At 41.0% G+C, this 16,958-nt stretch overlaps 1 protein-coding gene and 1 long non-coding RNA gene across 6 annotated transcripts in view; one reads left to right on the top strand and one right to left on the bottom strand.

The window, feature by feature from the left end:
• Positions 1-3,155: 3,155 nt before the first annotated feature.
• LOC141804426 (uncharacterized) lies at positions 3,156-4,792 on the bottom strand. 3 transcript variants are annotated; one of them, XR_012599634.1, is made up of 3 exons: positions 4,672-4,792; positions 4,376-4,555; positions 3,156-3,455 (listed from the first exon to the last, which is right to left on the bottom strand). It is a non-coding gene; the product is annotated as an uncharacterized LOC141804426 (long non-coding RNA). The 3 variants fall into 3 exon arrangements; XR_012599636.1 differs by having other exon boundaries at positions 4,437-4,555; XR_012599635.1 differs by having other exon boundaries at positions 4,629-4,781.
• Positions 4,554-16,958, top strand: part of cacnb2b (calcium channel, voltage-dependent, beta 2b) — a 39,505-nt gene continuing 27,100 nt past the window's right edge. Inside the window, exon 1 of one of the 3 annotated variants that reach the window (XM_074688836.1) lies at positions 4,554-4,770. In XM_074688836.1, the coding sequence (XP_074544937.1) occupies positions 4,723-4,770 (48 nt within the window). In that variant the 5' untranslated portion in view covers positions 4,554-4,722. Of the gene's footprint in view, positions 4,771-11,214; positions 11,337-15,013; positions 15,497-16,958 lie in introns of those variants that run through there. The other 2 variants (XM_074688837.1, XM_074688838.1) reach the window with 2 other exon arrangements.

The following is a 16,958-nucleotide window of genomic DNA, read 5'->3' as shown; positions in this document are numbered from 1 at the left end:
TTTCTCCTCTTCTATTGACAACACACACACACACCCTTGTCTTTTCCTCTCCTGCTAGCGACATGCTAGTTTATGTAGTCTCATATGTGTGTGTGTGTGTGTGTGTGTGTGTGTGTGTGTGTGTGTGTGTGTGTGTGTGTGTGTGTGTGTGTGTGTGTGTGTGTGTATCAGAGCAGAATAGCAGGGAGACACCGGTGTGTAAGCGTTGTCTTCCACCAGCTCTAGTCTGACAGAATTACACCCCGTGGAGCACTTGGTCTTTGTCTGTCTGATGGATGAGTCAGGGCAGCAGACACACTGTTAAAAGGAAGTGCCAAATCAGTGTCTCCTGTCTCTGCCAAATAAAAAAGGGGACAAAAAAGGAAAATAGCAACAAAATCCTTGCAGCATCTGTGGTGAAAAAGAGGGCGACTCTCAAAATTGAATTTAGTTTCGTTTGAAACAAACTGCTACAGCACGAGGGAAGATTTGTGACAGGCATTAAGAATGACAAACATGGCCGGTGACAGGACATCAGACAGGCAGCAGTAATTCACGCAGAGGGACCAGAGCTGGCCTGCTTTCATTTACTGCTACCAAAACTAAAATTAACTTCCCTTAATTTCCCCACAGCCGTGATCATCCTCCTCCTCCTCCTCGGTGATTCATACTGTAATCTGCAAGAAAGCATTAGAGCAGCTTGACTCATTGTAGCCATTTAACAGTTCCCCGTGTGTTGGCAGGCTTGAGACAACTTTCTTATATCCTGTGACACGAGGCGAATGCTTGGAATGATCAAAGACAAGAAGCAGCAGCAGCCTGCATGTTTCCCTCTTTGTGTGAGTCTGTGAGATCCATGTTCAGCTGAAGAGCTTTCACAGGCGGGAGCTTTCAGTTCTTTTTTACTGTCATCAAGCAATTTTTGAGCACGCTAAGAAGGCTTTGCATTAAGATCCAGCAAACTTCATATGCTGCGTGCAAAAATATCCCTCACATTTTTATATCTCGATGTTTTCTCTTTTATTCCGTTTGTAATTTCCTAAGCTGGATAATAAATCTCTGTGGACCTGATTCCTGTGAAACTTAGAAGACTGTAGCTTAGGCTGAGGAATAACCAGTTAAAGCTCCTATAAGGGACTTTGGATTTGTGTCAGTTTTTGCGCCCCCCTGTGGATGAAGTGATACCTCTTAACTCTTCTCTGATGTTGTTCTGTACATCAGTTTCTGAAGAAAAATCTCATCCTGCTTTGGTCATCAAACATGTCACTCAGTACTTTGCCCTGACACTGATCCACAGCAGTTTAAAAACCACACGGTATAGAAATGGTCTTGCAGATAATGTTCTTATTTGCTTCTTTAGACAAAATCAAGGCATCACTATAGATTCAGGTCTGTTTTGTAACCAGACTAAATAATTTAACAGGAGCTTTTTTTTTTTTTTTTTTTCTTAAACAGGAGCTTTAAATTAAGGAGCGGATCTTGATCTGAATCAAGAACTAAGGGGCCAGAATTTTTGCTTTCATTATTCTTGATGATCATTTATTTCATTTTTTTTTTATATTATAGCTAAAGCTCAAATAACAATAATAAATTATTATTATTTTTATTATTATTATTATTATTAGTAGTAGTAGTAGTAGAAGAAGTAATAATAATAATAATAATAATAATAATAATAATAATAATAATAATAATAATAATGAATATTATTATTATTATTATTTTATGTTATAGCTTAAGCTCAAATAACAATAATAAATTAATAATAATAATAATGATAATTATTATTATTATTATTATTATTATTATTATTATTGTTATTATGTATTTATTTAAGACAGAGACATTTCAGAGATGTTAATGTTGCATCTTTAACCAGTTATATGAAGAGTGACTATGAAAGGCTTTGATAATTTAAACACATCATACAGGTACCACGCAAAATATTTTGGATTGTGACAAACATTTTTTATTCCCTGCTCAAAAAATAATCAAATAATGACAGCCAAACTAGTCATAAAATATACAAGTCATTGACCTACAATTAAGTGTTCAGCAACTGATAATCTGACATCAGGTAAAAGTTTATATGAATCTGGTGTGTTTCATGTGCAATTCATCTGGTCTTCAAGTGAAGCAACCTGTCTTTTTGTTTGAACACACAGATGGCAGAGCATCAAAATATTCTTTGGTGTTCTGGTGATAGGTATGAATTTGTGGTGGCTCCTTTTTTCCACTTGACAGGCTTTAAGGATATTAATGTTGATCTTTCTGTGATCAATAACTCTACACCTGAAGGATAAATAAGATAAAGGTTTCCTGTTTTAGCTTTGCCATTGAATAAAACGCCCCATGTACCGATGCATCAGTCCTCATTGGACGTCTGCTTCAATCTAGCACATGCCCTATGCTTTAAGTCATAGTCCTCCTATTTTCCCTGTTTCCAAATCAATCTATTGTCCTGTCATTCAAAGGAAGGCACTAAATACAAAAATATAATCTAAATGTTTCATAGTAGCAGAAGCCCTAAGGAACTCCTTGCATAACTTTTATAGCAGTCACATGTTAAGAGCAGGGATCCACGGTGCCCAGAGCGGGTTTCATAATGACTCCAGGGATTCCCTGGCTTAAGTTTCTAATACTACCAGCAGGTTTTCCCTCAATGAGTAAAATATATCCTCATCTTCATGATGGATGGACTCAAATTTTGGCACCACCTCCACGATCCCCAGAGGACTTTGCTCCCTTTGGTCTTTCCCTGATATATTTAAAAAACCACTGGAGCCTGTGAAATTTGGTACAGACGCTCATCGTCCCCTTGGGAGGAGTTGTGATAACCTTGGTATTTCCTTAATACCGCTTCATAGCGCACCAGTTTCAGATCAATCACCAAACTTTAGCTGGACTTAAAGCTTCTGTGAGGAGAGTTTAGTTGGATATCACAAAACAAAAAATGAAATAAAATTCTTTTTTTGCATTTTTTTAATGCCTGAACTCTTTACCTCATATTTTGTTTTGTTTGTTATGTGGTACAGCTTTGTCCATAAGGGGCGTCAAAATCAACACAACCTAAAAGTTCATCCAACACTTTTTCAGTTTATTTGTCATCGCAAACATAACCAATCGATTATTTACATGATGTAATTTTTTATCAGCATTGTTTTAGCAGCAAGCTATCTTTTTGGTTAGCACACCTTGGTAGGTGCAGCCTCAGCGAGCAGTTATAGAGACTGTTGACTCTTGGTTTAAAAGGATGAAATTTAGTCTGGGAAAGATGACAGGCACTCATCTTTACTTTCAAGACTCGAGTTGATTTCTTTTGGAAAGATTCTCCCTGCACTGACAGATTTCCCTCACTATTGTCGAGAGGATTTTGGACTGTATGATCGACAGAAATGGTTGGAAAAGAGGGAGGGTTTTTTTTCTTCATCTTCTTTTCAGTTTTCGCAGAAGCAGAATTATCCCCGGTGCCTCCACTGTCAAGGTAACATGAAAAACAAGCAGAGAGGAGAAACGACAGAAAATGAAGCAACAGTGGGAGGAGAGGAAGCAGACACTGTGGACACAGATGGGGAGAATGAGATAGAGGGGTGGAAAAAAAAGAGAGGACAGATGAAGAGATGACGGAGAAGAAGGAGGAGGAGGAGGAGGGGGGTGTTGGGGAGGTAGTTGCTGTTAAGGATGGGTGGAGGCTTTGTAAATCTGAGAGGCTGGAGGCGCATTTAAATTCAGGCTGTGTGTCTCCTGCGCTAGCCGAATGTTACCTGCTCTAGCATGGCAACAGAAGGAGAGGGAGGGAGCGAGGGCTTCAGCTGCAGCCTCCACGCACGCACACACACACACTCAGACAAAAACACACACACGTGCACAGACAGTCACAACAGGAGAGCAAGGAGTGACTCAGGTAAGCTCCTGATGAGGGAGAGAAAGAGAGACAGGGAGAGGAGGGAGCAGCGTGGTGGAGTGAGAGGAGAGGGAGAAACTGGAGGAGGAGGAGCTTCAGAGCTGAGATTTTTAGGAAGGAGGAAGAAAAAGAGGAATTGCACAGAACCCCCAATAATCTCTGCCTGTGGACTCCCAGGGTGGGCTTACAGGGGAGGGAAAGAAGGGGGATGCAGCAGGCGCAGATGTGGAGGGATGTGAGAGCTCTGATTGGATAAATCTGACAGACTAGAGCGCTGAGACACACACACACATACAGAGAAGAAAATGACATTTAGTTTTTGTAGCAGGACTGTTCGGGGGGTTTAAGAAAGGGGGAGGCTGGAAGGGAGGTTTGCAGACGGGGGGCTAGTCGGGACAGAGGAGGGGGTGAGGCGAGGTGAACAAACACAGGATGGCAGATGGACCACCTGTCCTCCTGAGATGAGGCACACACACACACAGAAACACCAACCTCACATTTACACACTCCTAATTCCCGGGACAGTCTTCGGATTAAGGAAGATCCAAATCACCTCTCTTTCTCCAGGACTTTGACGATGTTGTGAGACATTCAGAGACCGGATCACCTGGACTCCTCTGAGGGACCAGCATCTCCTCCACCTCTGTGAGGGTTCTCCTCCCCGGCGAGAACCTGTGGACACAAGATTCTCCTTCACTTCCTGGGATTCCTAACTCCCCAAAGAGCAAGCGATCAGGTGGATCACCTGTGCCATGAGGATCCTGGCCTGAGACGACCTCCCCCCTTACCCGAGGCTCCATCGGCCTGTCCCCTTCTCTCCCCACTATCTGGATGTCTTGATGTATTGCTGTGGGCTGGGACACTGGCGGAGAGTGCAGTCCACCTATGTAAGTGAACATCGCAGCATCTATCCGCATGTTTCTGATCCCATAGCAACAGCCGAGTTGTTCTTGTGTCAGGAGGGGAGGGGGGTACATCTTAAAGGAAACTGTGTGAGAGCTATGGCAGGTTATTGCACATATATAAACAGTTGTTGTGTAATCGCTGGGTAATCACTACCACTGTATCAGGTGTGAGTGTGACTCCCCTTACCTGTATTAGCTGCTGAGGTGTTCACTCTGTGTGAGTTTTCAGCCGCGCTGCAGTTTATCAGGACAGACAGTGGCTGTGTCAAACAGCCTGTGTATTGATCGCAGTACAGGACTCCATGAAAACATTACCTAACAGCCATTAACCTGTATTGGATGGTTACACCTCTGCTGGTTTGTGCAGCAACAGTTTGTCAAGCAAGTGAAGTGAACAATTTAAAATCTCTGGATGAATTTGAAAACATGGCAGCTGCTTAAAAGAGCCTTCTCCGCTAACATTATTTATCTTTATTAGAAGAGACAGGAGAGCAAAGGGGGCGACAAACAGGTGCAGTTATCTCATTACAAGCCAGGTTTTACTGTCCTCTCAATGACAGAGAGGAGCAGGCAGGACGGGCTCACTCCTCTCCTCCACCTGTTCCTTCTTGCCTCCTAAACTCCTTTACCTTCCCTTTTCTACTGCTCTCTCCTCTTTCCTCTCCTTTGCAGCTTCTTCACCATTGTCCTCCTCATGTGTCTGCACAAGCCTTGTTGCAGCTGATTGTATAGAGTTGGAGCTGTGCATTGTGTTATGGCGCTGACTGCAGAGGGTCTCTATCGAAGCCTCTCGCTCCTACGTGAAATAGGCTTACTGTCAGACCCCAGCACTCAATAGGCTGACGGCACAGAGCCTTGCAGATTACCACAATCTGTGCAGCTGTGTGCAACGTATGCCCACCTCAGCAACAAGCCAGAAAAGAAACTTACATGCACGGCTTAGGAGAAGTGACAAATCAAACAGTGCACGTGTCGAGAACAGTGTCAGGGGTTTAGTATTTTTGTAATAGTTAAGCACAAAAATAGAAACACTGACTCATGAAGATGCAAACATGAAGAAGTGGGAAAAAAATATTTACAAAATGAGATTCTTAGACACACTCAGGCTCTTGGAGCAGTGGTGCAGCCACATTACTCATACGTTATTTTCACTCCATTTGCAACAACGGCTCATGAGTTGTGTTGCATCAATAAGACTCAAAAATAGATCCGTCTCAGCCACAGCTTGTTTTAGCTCCTGAACTGGAGTCTGCAATCTTCAATTAAAGATACACAATGAAGAGTTGATGTGATCTACCCAATAAATAATGTTCATTTTGTTTGATTCTTTTTACCAAAGTCTTGATTTCATACTCTAAAATATTGACTACTTTTCTCTCATTCACTGTTTGAAAAAGAAAGGCACACTTAAAGCATCCATGATCTTGAGTTAGATGCAAATCTGCCGTTACAATCAGCACATATCCAGATATTTTTGCAGGACTATTCAAATTCATTCAAATTAGAGCTTCGACAACCTGATGATTAAATTCTTTTATTCCAGGGTTTCTGCCAAGCTTTGAAATGCCTAAAAATTAGACGTTTATGGCTGTAAAACACCTGTTTGAATCATGTTTACAAAGGCCATAGTCCTTGTCAGAACAGTCACTGGTTCAACTCCAGGCAGCAGCTATTTGCCTTATTTTTCTGCTCCCCACATTTCCTGTCTTTCTTTGAATGGCCTATCAATAAAATAGAAAAAAGAGAACAATTTGCTTTTTCAAGTTTTATACTTTTTAAAAATCTTTTTTTTTAATGGTTTTGTTGACAAAACTAAGAAAGATAAACAGAAACTGTCAAAAAAGAGTACATAGACGAGAAAAAAATACATGTTTATATATACACTGAACCCAAATATATCCCACATTTTAAAATCAAGTCTCACAAAAAAGGAAGAAAAATAAATAAATAAACACAGTACAGAGAAAAAAAAGAAGAAAAAAGATAGAATTAGCGTACTCAGTGCATGTTTGAGAAAAAAAAAAAAACACAGGGTGACACGGCTGAAATAAGTAAGAAATGGAGACCAAGTTCTGTGAAAACATTCAGGTTTTCCACGAGAACTGAATTTAAGTTTTTTCTAGTTCAAGGCAGCTTAGTAAGTCTCTGATCCATTGGCTGTAAGAGGGCAAACAGGTACGTTTCCAATCAAACAGTATAAAAAAAAGTCTTCTTTAATCGTGATCCACACTTTAAAATGAGATTAGGAGTGCCAATATAGGGTATTTCCAAATGCTACTTCATAGCCTCCAGATTGGGTCAAGCAGGACTGATTCATTTATGGCACATCACAACACCACACCAGCTGATGAAGTTTAGAAGTGAGAAGAGACATCTGTGTTTTTCTCTGCTAAAAACAATTTCTGTGATTGATTTTGTAGTGATGGTAGACACAGGAGCCGAACTGTCAGACAGAAAAAATGTCAGAAGAGCAGAAGAACTAGGTTTAAAATCTTATCAGCATCATATTTTTGTTGAATCTTAAGCAGGCAGTCTTGACCACGTGAGGTCTTATAGTCATCTCTTCTCCTGAAATGTCCCTCCAGGTGTGGCCTTTGCTGGCACACAACACAGCTGGATTACTCTAAGTGCTTGCCTGGCTCTTAGAAGACGCTTAAGACACCTCACTGTTCTCTTCTTGCTGCTGCTGCTTTTTTTAAAGCTGAGTGTCAGGACGAGTGGACCAGAAGGTGAAGGACGAGGCTCACAGTTACCTCGTTATATAAACCTGCTGCAACCTAATGCAAAGACATTTTAAGAAAAACAAGACAACCTGGACTTTTGTTCTAAGCCTCAAATTAATCTTAAATAGGAGGGAATATCACCCTGTCTTTACGTGAGTCAAATTTTCACAAGTAATACAAACATGGTATCTTCAGGATTAAAATACAAGTCTTAAGTTGACCTGGTTTCTGCCTGGTGCTCTCAATGTCTCACTTTAAAGAAATAAAAAACAAGTTGACACAGTTATACAGCTAAGATGCAAGACCTTTTGCCAGCAGCCATAAATTAACGATTTAACTAATTATATTTACTCCAGAAAGAAACATGATGTGTGAAAAGGCGCAGCACAGAGTAAATTTCAACTTAAAACAAATTTCAGCCTCACTTTTAGTGCACTGCAGGTGGAAAGTCCACATTCAAGTGGAAAATGGAGAGACAAAGGTAAGGAAAAGAAATATTTTGAATAGAAATGAAAGAAAGAAAAGGACAGAAGGAAAAGAAACTGTTTAAACTGAAACTGAATCAACTTTAAAGTTGGAAGTGTTGTAGCTGTAGAAACAGTGAGGTCGTCTTTGTTTCTCCATTTCACCTTCACTGAGGTGAGTTTTAACATCTGATTAGTACATTGCAAATTCAGCTGTTCTCTAACATATCAGGACTTAAATCTGCACAGGATGTGTAGATACAACTCTCCTTCTCGTATCATGACCAGACAAGCCTGCTGAGTTTATGCAGCTCTGATCAGACCATTACTTTCACTTGGAGTTTTATTTTAGACATTTTTGGTGCAGGGTGGAGGCATTAGAAATATTCCTTCTCTTTATTTTTTTTTTACACTGCAGAGGTACTTTTGATTCCTTCGCCCTGAAGCCTTTTTCAGTTGAGGTGAATCCATAAGGACCACAGATCCATACAGTGCTAAGGTGGACATTGATTGTAGTGCTGAATCAAATCGGGTGGAATAGGTAAACAGACTGCGAGCTGTAGTCTGTATTGACTTGTTTCCACACTCAACACTCACACTGCTATTTCCTACTCCACCGCAGGCGAGGGGATTGTGGATCACAGATGGGTATCTGTGCAGGACCAAAAAAATCTCCTCAGAGAAACACTTATTTATTTATTTATTTATTTATTTATTTATTTATTTATTTATATCATATAACTTCAAATGAGAAAATGGGTTGTTTATGAGGTGAAGAGATGGAAACTGGAAACTTTCACATTCATAAATACAGCATACAACATCTGGCTCAATGAGCGATTAAGGTTGTTTCATTTCAACTCTTAAGGAATGGTTAAACATTGAGAGAAATACTGTTTTTGCTTTCTTTCATACGGTTAATTTACACTGTTCTCTTGTCTTGGTATTAAATTTGGATCTGCAGCTGGGGAGCAATTAGCTTAGCCTAGCATGAAACCTGACTGTGGAGAGAAACAGTTTGGCTCTCTCTAAAGATTACAAGTTCAACCATAAACAACTCCACAGCCACTTATTAACATATCTTTTTATCTTTTTTTCTTACCCATGAACTTTTTTTTGCCTACTTTGCACCACTTTGCAGATGCTAATTGTCGCACGGTAACTTGAGTTGTCCTTTTTATAAACTAAATTTAAAAACAATGGATAGAAAAACAGTAGAAATCTTGACATACTGTTAGCATTAGCTCTGGACTTATAAATTGTTGTTATTTTGATTTGTTATTTTGTTTTGATTTGTTGCCGATGAAAAAAAAGGGACATTGATGAGCACGATAGTTGTCCAAAATTGACTGTTTTCAAGTAAGAGTGCTGCAGGTGTTGCACTAAAATAACAGCTGATGCTTAGGCCTCTTCATGTTCAGAACGCTCAGGGCTGAAAACACTGAACTACTGAAAGATAATTTTTGGGGCTGTTTTCCTTCATTAGATGGGGCAGCTTGAGTGACAGACAAGAAATGTGGGGAGAAAGAGGAGGGAGACATGCACCAAATTGCCATTTAGGGACACGGAAGATAGCTTCTGTAGGTTTCCTACTTAATCTACCAATATAGCGCATCTGGTGCTTTAAACTCCACTGGTTTCACCCACTGAACCACAGGCTAGCAATTATGACAAAACCAAAACAAGGCTATGAAGTGTTTTTTAAGCAAGAGGGTTACTGCTCATCTAAAGAGTTTTCAGAGTCGTGTGACTTTGTAGCTGAAAAATATAAAAGGAACAAAAGTTTTACAAAAAGATTCAGCTTTTGGGGAACTCTAAGTAGCTAGCTACATCGTTTAGCTAGGTTTTTGTGTGACTGTAAATACAAGTAGTTAGCATGTCAGGGGCTAACTGCATTGTGTTTGGTAACTTTTCTATTGAAATAACTATTAAAGACACGACTGTAACATTGCTACAAGTAACAAACAATAAAAAGTCTATCAAATAGAAAGGGACTTGTTAGCTAACTAGTAGTTAGCAACTTCTTTATTGGAATTTTATGAAGCGCACCCTAAATGAAAAAAACGTAACAATGAAATCATCTTCACCTAAATTAAAGCATATTTTATACAAAAGAGTTTGTAAGTGAACTTTGAAAAAGCTAGCTTGCGTTTTCTTTGTGCTTACAGTCACGTTTCGCCTGGCTAGCTGCCTTTCTACTCTATCCTATTATAGATTCCCCAGATGTTTGACCTGCTCATTTAAAAATGCTAATTTATGTCTTTTCAAATAAATTTAATGAAATTTGTCTGAAACGTTTGAGGGGTTGTTTTCTTGTATTGTGCTGTGTTCAGCTGTGTAGATAGTTTACTCAGGGAGTTGTGACTGCAGTAGGAGTTGATGTGAAAACTGAGTTCGGGATTTGGGATTGACCGAAAGAGACATCCAATCCATCTATAATACCATCAATCTCCCTTTCTGTCTATGAACAACCAATCACTGTCCTGGAGCTCAGAGCATGATTACAGTAAAACACACAGAAATAGACACACAATCCCAAAAAGTGTGCGAATACACAAAGTCTCTTTCCTGCTGGTGGGGGAAACAGAGGGTCAAGTTCCGGACAAATGTTGTTTATTTTTTAACACAATGATTGTGTTTGTAATCTCATGTTAGGGATCAGTTACCTCCAGTCTGAGTTGGCCTGGTGTGCTCTCTGCTGACTGGCCCGCTGTGGATTTCTGTTCTCCCTCCACCATCATCACTCCGCTCCTCTACCCATTGTCTCTTCACTTCTCCCCCTCCATCCATCTCTTGTCAATCTCCCCTTTCCCAGATGTTAGGAGGGCTGGATTGGTCGTTTGCCGGCCCCAGCCTCTGGCATCCCGGAGGAGGGGCATCCATCAGCCAGATGTTTGGTTGCATATTCATACAGGGTTTATGATGGGGAAGAGAGCAGACAGTTACTGACAAGGAGAAGGAAGAGGAGGATTCAGGTGAACAGACTGAAGGAACCTCTTCCTGCATGGTCTATTTCCAGCACTTCTGGACTTATCCTATCTGAGTTTCTCCCACTCTTCCTCCTCTTCCTCCTCCTCCTCCTTGAGTCAGTTTTGGATCATGTTTAGTCGGGTGTGATTGGAAAAAGGCGATGCTCCAGGCGGTAGTAAATCTGGTGAGGGTTGTTGTTGGCACGGCAGAGGACTTTAAATGAAAAGCCCGTCTCCATCTACGAGCTGGCTGCTACTTCTGCTGCTGCCACTGCTGAAGGAGGACTGGGATCTATGTGTATGTGTGACACTAGGTGGTTAGGGAATTTGGGCCTTGACCTTGCTGCCCTGACGCCATGTCCACAGTGCCTAAGATCAAAAATGTCTCCTGGGTGAGTACAGCATCTTTGGTTTGTTTTGATTTTTTACTTATCTGCTTTGAAATTTCCTGTGTTTTGCTGTAATCCCTAAGAAATTATCCAATATACCTTGATCTTTACGAACTATGACAAACAAAACCGTGGCATTGTTCTAAGTCTCATTTTTTAGACCCAACAGGGAAGTATATTCTACGGGTTTAAAGTTGGGCTTAAAGATACAAACAGACAGATAAAAACATAATAAATAATGTTCTTTTTTCACACCTGCCTTCATGAGGCTAAGCTGTGGGGTTATAACAATCCCAAACCCTTCTGCACTTTTCCCCAGGCTGCTTTACACCATCCTGCTCAGCTTGTTAAAAAATGAAAGAACATTTAAAGTAGGAAAAAAGTGATGATCAGGCTAAAATCAATGCATGTGATGTGGGAAAGACTTACATGTGCTGACCTTGCATGATGTAAGATGAATCTAAGTGAAAGTACCTTTTGGTTGTGTCTGGTTCTGAGTAAATAACAAGCTCTGGAGTCTTTTTATGGGTCAGGGCAGATGTGTGGTTTGCAGCGGTGTGGACACAGAGGAGGGCAGAGTGGAAGGCTGGAGCTCTGCCTGAAATCGTGCGTGCCATCTATCTCTGCCTCAGCAGTCCTGCCCTGCACTACTGGCCCTGGCTTGACAGCAAACACACACACACACACACACACTCATAAACACACATTCTGGTCGTAAGAAGCTTAAGGACAGATGTTTGTTTATGTATGTGGGAGAGCACATGTGCACATGAACACGTGTGCTGTGTGTGATGAGGTACTTTCTGTTGAGGACAGCAGTAGTGAAAGCTGAACTGTTTGTCTCTGAATCAGCTGAATGGGAATTTATATACATTTATTGATATAAAAGAAACAAAGTAATTGAAAACATACTGAAGACTCAAACTAAAGTATTGAATAAGGCTGTAAAATATTAAGCCATGACTATTGCAGCGTCTAACTGACATCATCTTCAACCCCCTGTTACTCCTTTCTCCAGCAGGGCAGACTTACATATCTTCATTTTTACCTGACATGATAACAGTACCGTATGTTTCCTTATTCTGTATATCTTAGAGCTGTACTGAATGTCCTTGCCAGTTTGCCCTCTACCTTATAGAAAAGCACAAGGTTTTTCTAAAAGATGTAAAAGCTGCATTATTCATGAATAGTGTTCTGTTGAGTGCTGCCAAAGGCGTTCATGTGAACTTATACATGTAGTTTTTTTCATTCGAGAAGCCTTCACAGTGAATGTTGAAGGTTTTCTGACATATTCAAAGGGTTTGTGCCACTACAGCACAGAATGTAAAAATGGTTCAGTGGGTGTAGGATTTTTCGCTTCCTCGTATATTCCATGTATATCTCGTTTTAGCAGCACAGAAATGATCCACCGCCTTATGTAACGACCCCACAGATGTCCTCCGACGGAGTCAGCATAAGCAGGGACTCTGATGGAGTGTTTTGTTGGCACTTGAGCCTAGTTGGCTCCAGCTGCAGGAGATTTGAGGTGTCATGGAGCAGATTTAGTAAAGCCACAGCTCTGGGTCAAACCAGGTCATGGGCTAAATGTCAGGACCCCCAGTTAACAGTGTTCCTCTCTCTGTCACAGCTGGTCTGACCTCTGACAGTGATGTCAACTCCACTAACAGAGATATTGATAAGGACGTGTGCATCATCAGCCAGTGTGTGTGTGTGTGTGTGTGTGTGTGTGTGTGTGTGTGTGTGTGTGTGTGTGTGTGTGTGTGTGTGTGTGTGTGTGTGTGTGTGTGTGTGTGTGTGTCCAGCTGTGACTGTTGTTAGTCCAGATGTGTGTTTGACTGGGGTCAGTGTCACAAGTTCTTGCTCTGACCCAGCTGACGCCAGCTCTGCATGTTTCGCTCTCATTACGTAACGCTTTCATCTGTGTCCCTCATCTCTCAAAGCTCTCTGAAAATTTTGGTACCTAAACGCATCGCCCATCTGTTCTCTGAGGGCTACAGACCGCTGGTAAAAAATAAACAGATGACACAGTGTTACCTGCCTTAAGGCTGAACAGTGGAGAGGGTGCAGTACAGGTCTTTATTTAAGCAGTAGTGACAGTTTGAAAAAGTGCTTCATTCTGTTTTTCACAAAAGTCATATTATGAGAGTGTGGTATCTCAGCACATGGATAGTTTCTTTTTTACAATAATCCAATGACCTCCCAAAACATAGTCTGACAGTCTGAGACCTGCCTCGAGAAAATGATAGCGCTGATGAATTTTCAAGTTTTAATTTCACTGAGAAGAAAATTCCATTTAACTTCATTAAATTGGGTGAGGAGGAAGAAATGCCCTTGGCGTCCTGCAGCTCTCTGCATGAAGGATTTTATTGTAATATAACCTAATCCCTTATGTTGGTGGGTTGAAGGTGTTTCTATTACATAGTTCACCGTGCAACAAAAGTTATTCTGTATACTTGTGTTTGTTATGTACATACAATTTGATCACATATACACTGCAAAAGCTTTATGTATTAATTTTTCTTTAAATATCTTTTTAAACTAAATCATTTTCAGGCTTTGCATTGTCACCCTGTGGTTTTTGAGCTTTAAATGATTTAGGGCATAAGTATTTCTTTATTCATCTCTGGCTGGTGTCTTTGAACACCCTCATATCAGACTCTGCCCAACACCCTACTTTCTGAAGGCTCCCCAGCACTCCAGAAGCCTCCTCCATTGCTGCCGTGCTACAAAGTTGCTATCATCTGCTGACCAGTTTGACTGACTCATTTCAGCCTCTGTCTGAAACACATTTTAGCCACTTTTATCTACATACCTCTATGGAACTCCATAACTCAGCACTTTGGAAGCCTCCTCCACTGTTGCCTGCTACAAATTCATATTATTCTATTTAAAAAAAAAAAAGCAACTTGTACAATCAAAAAATTCTTTTCAGATTTGAGAAATCTTTAAGTGGCATTTATTTTCAGAAATTGTTAAATGATTGTAGCTTATATTTAGTTCAATAACATTTCCATCAGACATTATTAGGTTTGAGTCTTTGGAGTGTAGAGTGAATTTTTGTACATTTTTCAAAATCTACCTGTGGCAACTTAATATGAAATATCTGTATTTATTTACAGTTGTAGTCCCAGATTTAAATTCAGGCCTATTGTAATGAGCGATCCTTGTAGCCCCTTCATCTGACGATCCTGGTTTGGACCTTAATTTAGAGCAGTTTAACCTCAATGTCAGATATCTTCCATAAATCTTAATTTTAAGTTTTTATTGATGTAGAGAGGTATCTATCAATAAAAAAACATGAGGTCCAGGGATGCTCCTCGATTTTGTTGATGTGAAACATCAGACACACATTGCGCGCTGTTTTGTCGAGCCCAGGTGCAACCTCATATTTCTTCAACAGGACATTAAAACGGAACTAATTTAGTGGAGGAATATCACGTCCGTCCTCAGGAGGTTAAGTTGTTGTTCTGTCTGTAGTTGTGAGTGTTGTGTGTAGTTTGGATACACAAAATAATTATGTCATGCTAGCTTTTTAATTTCATCTCTCTATTTTGGAGTCAGGCCACTCTAATACTCCCATTTTTGGAAGTTGTTTGGATGCACACTCACGCGCGCGCACACACACTAATCAGTCGTCACGCGCACAGTGGACGCAGCTAACTCTGGCCAACACCACAGATGAGACTCTTCAGTTCGCGTGGACACTGAGTGGGCAGTGCGGGCGGACGGGCTGGGCGCCTTCTTAGGTTGCTCGCGGTGCTTGAGGTCAGTCAGAGCGGTGCGCCGCTCAACAGATGCTGCACTGAGAAATAAGCCTTTAATACCCCGAGGACTCGGGAGAGGGTAACTCCGCTCAACTCACAATGCAGACTTAAGTGAAGCCCACTCACGACACTCACCCGGTGGTGTCCCACGCGTCGCGGTTTCTTGGGAGTAAGCAGTTTTCACTTTTACGCACGAGTCGAGGCGTACAGGACAGCGCTTTGCTGTGTTTGACGGCACGTTCGGGCGTAGCTACCTGTTTCAGAGGTAAACGAAGGCTCATGGCATACCTGTCCATGTATCATTCACTGGAGCCAGGTGAGCGATAATCTGATCTGGTCGTTTCAGCCGTGGAATAACGCAAGGGAAGCGCTTCAAACACCATGCCACCTAAGAAAAAGGTAAATATGCAAAAAATAGTGTGTGTGTGAGTGTGTGTGTGTGTGTGTGTGTGTGTGTGTGTGTGTGTGTGTGTGTGTGTGTGTGTGTGTGTGTGTGTGTGTGTGTGTGTGTGTGTTCTGGACAGGAAGGGTAGGAGAATGCACCATCTGTTGCACCGGGCGTTAATCCTTGTGTGAGGCCTTTCCACATCACCGCTCTCAGTGAAAGAGTCACAGCGCAGGGCAGATAGAGATGCAGGTCCACATGCATGTATCATGCCGTGTGTTCAGCAGAAAACCAAAGGCTAGAGAGAGAGAGAGAAAGTGTTGCATAAGCATTTGCCTGTGACATCAGATGGATTAAATATTCTTTTATTCCCTGTTTTCTGAAGTAGGATTCATGGACTTGCTGCGACCTTTGCTTGGTATTTTTGTGCTACATGAACTGAAACTGTCTGTAGGATTTGGCTGTTTTCCCCTTGTTATAGAAGTTAAATTGCACAACAGCAACAGGTGCTGCCAGGCTTTCCATCCTTGTGCTGTGGGAGCCACTACGGACTGACTGTGTGACAATATTTCAGTTTCAGTATTTCAAAAAAAAACTAACTTACATTGTTTTTGTATTTTCGTGAAAATTGTTAGTTTTTTTAACAGCAGGTTTAAAATCAGGAAAGGAGACCGGGAGTTTCCATAACTGAACCCTGAAGGTTCTTCTGAGTGCTTCTCCTGTTCCTTTTCTGCACCCCCTCGTCAGCGTTTGAAAACATGGGGGTCGTTTAAAACAACACTTGTGACTGCTTCCAACAATCTCAAAGAAAAGTTTTGCATAATTTACACAAAAAGTTTTCAAAGCAGTGACACTGTTGTCTCTCTAACAAATTTGAGAAACTATTAAAAGTCAAATTTTTACCCTGACAAGTTTTTTTTTTTAAAGATCAAACCTCCTTTTTTTAGTTTATTTTCAGTCTCTTAATTGTCAAAGTATCCAGTGTATGATGTTTTTTGTCAAAAAGGTTCTACTTTGTGTAACTTAACCTGGTTAACACAGTGACACATTTTCAGCTTAAGAAGCAACACTTCTCTATTGAAGAAGGAGGAGAACAAAAACAGAGCTACAAGGAGTGAATTCTTTTTAAACAAGTTGGTTCTGCACCCCAAAAGTTTCCAGTTTGCTGATGTTGAGGGTAGAACTTTTTAAACATTTGCTACTGGTAAGAAATAAGTGATACACAACCTTTTGTTTTTCAAAGACCTCTGAATGTTTGGATTTTAGTACAGCATGGCTTGGACACATCAGTCAGTCAGTGGGGTTTGAGGAAACCTCACTGTCTCTGAATGGCATACTAACTTATGTGACAGTATGTGCTGGTTAGTGCTGCCCCACTGCTTGTTACCTAGAAAAGGAAAAGCCTCTTAGTAGCTGTTACTGGGGCAGGTACCTGCTCTCCTTCCAGGGAGGAAGTGGAGCGATAAAGAAGCTGAG

Source organism: Halichoeres trimaculatus, unplaced genomic scaffold, assembly GCF_033239565.1.
Source record: "Halichoeres trimaculatus isolate MK-OKI-2021-1 unplaced genomic scaffold, fHalTri1.1 fHalTri1_scaffold_15, whole genome shotgun sequence".
NCBI classification, from domain to species: Eukaryota; Metazoa; Chordata; class Actinopteri; order Labriformes; family Labridae; genus Halichoeres; species Halichoeres trimaculatus.
The sequence above is the reverse complement of the archived record's forward strand: the minus strand, read 5'-3'. Positions and strand labels throughout refer to the sequence as shown.